The sequence below is a fragment of the Limulus polyphemus genome, unplaced genomic scaffold, assembly GCF_000517525.1.
Source record: "Limulus polyphemus unplaced genomic scaffold, Limulus_polyphemus-2.1.2 Scaffold9272, whole genome shotgun sequence".
Classification (NCBI taxonomy): Eukaryota; Metazoa; Arthropoda; class Merostomata; order Xiphosura; family Limulidae; genus Limulus; species Limulus polyphemus.
This window is the reverse complement of record NW_013674882.1, coordinates 16,793-23,308: the sequence shown is the minus strand read 5'-3', so window position 1 is coordinate 23,308 and position 6,516 is coordinate 16,793. Positions and strand designations below refer to the sequence as shown.

At 32.7% G+C, this 6,516-nt stretch overlaps 1 protein-coding gene across 1 annotated transcript in view; it reads right to left on the bottom strand.

The window, feature by feature from the left end:
• The window catches only part of LOC106475847 (dual 3',5'-cyclic-AMP and -GMP phosphodiesterase 11A-like), a gene marked incomplete at its 3' end in the record, with an annotated part of 22,530 nt that overhangs the window by 1,680 nt on the left and 14,334 nt on the right, over nt 1–6,516 (bottom strand). Inside the window, exons 7-11 of the mRNA XM_013936520.2 lie at nt 6,326–6,401; nt 5,931–5,998; nt 3,262–3,354; nt 2,275–2,325; nt 501–651 (exon numbers count right to left, since the gene is read on the bottom strand). Of these exons, the coding sequence (XP_013791974.2) occupies nt 501–651; nt 2,275–2,325; nt 3,262–3,354; nt 5,931–5,998; nt 6,326–6,401 (439 nt within the window). The remainder of the gene's footprint in view (nt 1–500; nt 652–2,274; nt 2,326–3,261; nt 3,355–5,930; nt 5,999–6,325; nt 6,402–6,516) is intronic.

Here is a 6,516-nt window from a genome sequence, read left to right as displayed (position 1 = left end):
TATTTTACGTTACATAGCAACGGTTATTAAATTACATCCAACTGACATTACAATGTTTCCTAGCAACAGTTATTAAATTACATCCAACTGACATTACAGTGTTTCCTAGCAACAGTTATTAAAGTACACCCAATTAGAAGTATTTTACGTTACATAGCAACGGTTATTAAATTACATCCAACTGACATTACAGTGTTTCCTAGCAACAGTTATTAAAGTACACCCAATTAGAAGTATTTTACGTTACATAGCAACGGTTATTAAATTACATCCAACTGACATTACAGTGTTTCCTAGCAACAGTTATTAAATTACATCAAACTGACATTACAATGGTTTAATAACTGTTGCTAGGAAAGTACACCCAATTGGAAGTATTTTACGTTACATAGCAACGGTTACTAAACCACAACTCCTTTTGTTTTCTTAGTTCCCTAGAATCCACCCAGCTTAAGACTTCATCTTTCTCGAACTACTCTTGTTCTAATGACGAATTATACTCACTGTCTCGTCAATATGGAACCTTGACAAGAGATCCAAGTCCTCGAACATCTGGATAGCTGCTATTACCATCTCGTCTGATGTTAAAGAGAAATCATCGAACTTCAGACTTCTCAGCTGCCAACTTCTCACCTCCGCCACCTCACGGTCCTGTTTAATGAGCGACAAAGTGATATTTCTATTTAATAACAAAGGACACGTCAGTAAATTCGGTTAATGCTTACAATACATGCAAGAAGAAAATTAATTGTTTGTATTTTTGTGGTTAGCTAATTAATCTATATCAACTTTGACTATTTCAAGAAATAAGCCTATCCAATAAATCAACAGAGTTAGTGCTGGTTAACATTTATGTCTCATGAAAGTATTAGCATTTCTTGTAAAAGTACTTTCTTTGCATTGTCTAATAATAAAAAAGGTTCCGTTTTAGTTAGATGACTATTTTAAGAAACGTTTTTTTTTGTTCTTTTATTTTATTACATGACCGTCATCTTTATTACATCTTGTTTTGTAATATTGTTCCAAATGTCTTGTAGTACTTCTCACAGTTTAGCCAATTTCCTTTATGACATTCTCATTTTTACGTAAGTCCGTGTAGCCCCAAGAATGTTTATATCGGGCTTTGGGCAGACCAAAATATCGTTTCACCACATTTACTGTATACTTAAAATCACTGTCTTGCTGGAACGTGAATCCTCGTCTGATGAGCATTGTTCCTTTAGAAATGGCATTATGGATTAGAATCTTCCTGTACTCATTAGCAGTCAGTGTGCTATCAGTTTTGTTATATGTTAGCTGAGATACCTCCTCATACTTGTACTGATCCCCCATCATGATTCACTGTGGATGCTGTACATTGATTATGATTATATTAATCTTTCCAATGTCCATTACAACATTTTGCTTTGGTTAATTATTTTCAACAGGGTTTTCAAGCAGTTACACACAAACTGAGACTACTTCGTGCTGATGGGTGTCTTATTCTACTCCGCTTACACCAGTTATTACAGTGAGGTCGTCGGCAAGATCTGTACTAGACCGTCGTCTTTCCCGTAAATAACATGTCCTTAGATACTTAAACTTGCTTTGGAAGAGTTTCATTTTTCTACTTTGACCACTTATATTACTGGCAGCGCTAGTTTTATATACCCTCTTGAAAGTCTTAAAGAAAGTTCTTATTAAAATACGGAGTACTGCCACAATCTTTTACCATGGAATATTCTTGGTCAGCTAAAACTTTGATTTCTACATGCTTGTCATCAGAGGTCTTTCAGTCTTGGGAACCATGACTGGAACTACACTACTGCTACTGGGCATAGTATACCTACTTGTACTTTACAGGTTTATACTGATATGGTGCTTTCTACTTTGACAACCAATCAAACTGCACTCTGTTGGAATTCAATTTGATACGATAAAATGGTGACTTTTCTGTACTATTTGTCTTTTATACCTTTTACCCCTATCATTTCTATAGTTCGTTAGAATATTTATACAGCAGTAATATGGTAATCAAGGATAGCTTCATCGTTTATTTAAGTAAAATGTAAAATATTTGTTCCCCTACCGTAATTATTTGTGGATATTTACATTGTAACATCCCGTATACATAGAAACAAATAGTGGTGTTATTTGAAATTTATTTCATATTCTGTTGATGGTCAATAATAATATCGTGGCACTAATCTATTTCAAAAAGTTCTAGGTTGTTTATAAACCCTAATGTGTGTGTTATTATTGTATGGAAACATTAAAGAATAAGCTTAATCTTACCAGATATTTCTTGATATCTTTGGGAGTTGCAGTAGCATGATAAGAGATAACCTGTAACAAAATAGTCAAGTTAGGCTTAATAAAAAACAATCTTGATACCTTTGGGGAATACAGTAACATGATAAGAGATAACCTGTAACAAAATAGTCAAGTTAGGCTTAATAAAAAACAATCTTGATATCTTTGGGGAATACAGTAACATGATAAGAGATAACCTGTAACAGAATAGTCAAGTTAGGCTTAATAAAAACTATCCTGATATTCTTGGGGAATACAATAGCATGATAAGAGATACCCTGTAACAGAATAGTCAAGTTAAGCTCAATAAAATACTATCTTGATATCTTTGGGGAATACAGTAACATGATAAGAGATAACCTGTAACAGAATAGTCAAATTAGGCTTAATAAAAACTATCCTGATATTTTTGGGGAATACAGTAACATGATAAGAGATAACCTGTAACAGAATAGTCAAGTTAGGCTTAATAAAATACTATCTTGATATCTTTGGGGAATACAGTATCATAATAAGAGATAACCTGTAACAGAATAGTCAAGTTAGGCTTAATAAAAAACTATTCTGATATTTATGGGGGATGTAATGGCATGATAAGAGATAAACTGTTACATAATAGTCAATTTATGCTTGATGGGAACAAAACGTTTAATTATTTTAATAAAATTTGCTTAAATTAACTCTGCCACATACACTACACGTCAACTTGAACAATACTGCTACACACATTACACATCAATTTGAATGATGAAATCAGCACTTTCACACACTAGCGATACAACACACAAACTGAAACTAACGAACCATTACAGTACTACAAAATAGGTAAGCTGAAACGGTCGAATCAAAATCATCGTATAATACACATCAAGTTGAATGGGTGAATCAATACAATCATACACAATACGTAAGCTGAAAAAGGACCAATCAAAAACTCATATACCATAAATGGAAATCATTAACACTCACCTCAATCGCAACTTTCTGACGGGCCATTGCTTTTTCTAGCTCACTGTACATAAGGGTGTTGTTGATTCCAAGTCCACAGAATAACGTAAAGGCCTAGAAACAGAAATAAACTTTTAGGTTAAACTCACCACACAGAGAATACAGTACAAAACTATGTTCCATTCTTGAAACAGCACTTCAAAGGACAAAATATTCTATAAACGAGTTTTTTCGGTCCTTGTCAATAAGCCTTTGTCAACGGTGATAAACCTCGTTTTTTCGTTCCTTGTCAATAAGCCATTGTTAATATTGATAAATCTAGTTTTTCGTTCCTTGTCAATAAGCCTTTGTTAACGGTGATAAACCTAGTTTTTTCGTTCCTTGTCAATAAGCCTTTGTTAACGATGATAAACCTCGTTTTTTCGTTCCTTGTCAATAAGCCTTTGTTAATATTGATAAACCTAGTTTTTCGTTCCTTGTCAATAAGCCTTTGTTAACAGTGATAAACCTAGTTTTGTCCTTCATTGTCAATAAGCCTTTGTTAACAGTGATAAACCTAGTTTTGTCCTTCCTTGTCAATAAGCTTCTGTTAATACTGACAATGGAAACTACTAACTATGTTGAATTAATTCATTTGATTTTAAAAACTTAATCATCAATAAACTCTGATTTTATGTGATCTCCTTTTATAAGGAAATCATTAAAAACCTTTACCATTAATAGAAGGTGAAATCATCTTTAGACTAAAAGCAAGGGTAGGAAACGAATAATAATGTTTATAGAGTAAATCATAGTAATCTTGGAGACAGTCCTACATATATCAAGAACTGAATGTATGGTCTGACCTTAAATAATCTTTCAAAATTTAAAAATCAAGTCATTTTTAGCATAAAATATTCAATTTTAAACAAAATCTACACTATTTCACAAAACCTTTGAGATTGTAGCATGCCTCGTTAAATCAAAATATAAACATTATTTCACACAACCTTTCAGACTGTAATATGCCTTGTTCAAATCAATGAAATATATACTATTTCACAAAACTGAAATATCCACTTTTAGAGCCAGCGAAATCTAAGCTCATAGTAGCCCAGCATTAGCTTAAAGAGGAGACAGAGAAGAAAAAAAACTGTTTGTCACGGTCTGTTCACTGAAGCTTGAGAATTAGATATTTTAAAAGTCTACTTACTAATATAACGTTTCTCAGATCGACGTCAAAACACCAGTTAATTTATTTACTTTACCCCCACGTAGAACAGAGAAATCACTTTTACAAGCCGTGATGTCGTATCTGAAACTTGGTTTCATTTGTCATAAAACAACGAACAACGTTGAAAAAGTGATTTCTCTGCACGGGGGCTACTCAAGACGTGTTGTCGTACACTTATACTGTTCGTTTAGTTCGAGGGTAAACTGAATGAAGAATTCACAGCTTCTAGATTTGATAGTACCAGTTATTATTACTTTTTCTAGGCCTGATAAGGCCTGGTGACTAGGGTCGCAAGCTAGATTCCCTGTCACCGAACATGCTCACCCTTTAGGGTTAATTACTATCAGGTCCAGCCACCCGAGTGTAAAAATTCTTAGCTAATACAAAATCGCCAAGACTAACCTTTATGTAGGTTAGTTACCAGCCTAGGAAGAAAACAAAATAACCTTCATGTAGGTTAGTTACCAGCCTAGGTAAAAAAAAAAACTAACCTTTATGTAGGTTAGTTACCAGCCTAGGTAAATAAACAAACTCACCTTTATGTAGGTTAGTTACCAGCCTAGGTAAAAAACAAAATAACCTTTATGTAGGTTAGTTACCAGCCTAGGCAAAAATCAAAATAACCTTTATGTAGGTTAGTTGCCAGCCAAGGCAAAAATCAAAATAACCTTTATGTAGGTTAGTTTCCAGCCTAGGTAAAAATTAAAATAACCTTTATGTAGGTTAGCTACCAGCCTAGGCAAAAAACAACATTAACCTTTATGTAGGTTAGTTACCAGCCTAGGCAGAAAAATCACTAACAGTTATCTTTTGCAGGTCAGCTACCAGCCTAGCTACCTTTATAAATTCATTATATAGAATAGTTAATGATTATTCTCATAGGGGTACATAGAACTCGGCGTTATTATTTTAACAATTCTACATAATTAAATTTACACAGAAAGATAATTTATAAACAAGAAATGTATCATGTTTTTAATACAAAATACTTCATAATTCATGTAAAATAATATCGAAGTAGAAACGCATGTATTTCGCTCTTCCTTCTTATCGTACAATCATTTAGTTAATGAAAAATATTTTTTCCAGTGACACGGGACATGCACGAGACTAAGTCTTTTCATAGGAGATAATGTGGGATTGATAGTTACTGGTATGAAAAGGCTTAGTTGAAATCGCACAGACGATCATGAGGGAAATAAAGTTACGCCAAATAAATATTACTAACACACAGGCAGGGATAAAAAAATATATAATGCATGATATTGATACATTACTCAGTTGATATACTCCATCAATATCAGTAAATGTTGAAAAACAAATTTAATTTAAAATATATTGTTACAGTCACTGTTATTCCTTCTAGATTCTAACTTATATCGTTACAACGTTACAAAGGATCTATCTGTAGACATTTTTACTCAGTCTCAATTATTAAACATTATTCAATTTGTGTTATATAGCAATTAATATTTGCCTCAAACAGTTGCTCGTCGTTCTCATCGAAGAGAAGTCCGTCTATGCGATTAATGATGGTCGCGACACCTGGAAAACGAACAAGTTTTTAAAATGATCTATTAAAAGAAAAATTGTTGTCGAATACACTTCTGTTAAACACAAAAAAAGATGAAATAACTACAACTTTAAAACTGTGCAATTTGTATAAAGTTGATTATTTATTCTTAAAATATATACAGACATTTGGTAATATTTTAAATACTACGAACGTCATAACCGGTGAAACTTACTAAATCTTATTTAAACATTGATTTGAAAACTATACAGATATATGAAAGTTAAAATATTATTTTCCAAAACTGTGTAGCTACTCTTAAGATTAATTATCGAGGTAGATGTTGAACTAATGTTTACCAATTATTTTGTAATTCCTTTCTCTAACTGGCATACATAACAGTGACCGGATATGACGACCTGAGTCTTCCGGTGTCTGAAATGAGCGAAAAAAATGTATCTTCTGTACTTCTGATGACAGAAATGATTACATGCAGAATTCTTATTTATTTTCTACCAGACTGAGTAATAAATAAGAATAAATTTTTAAG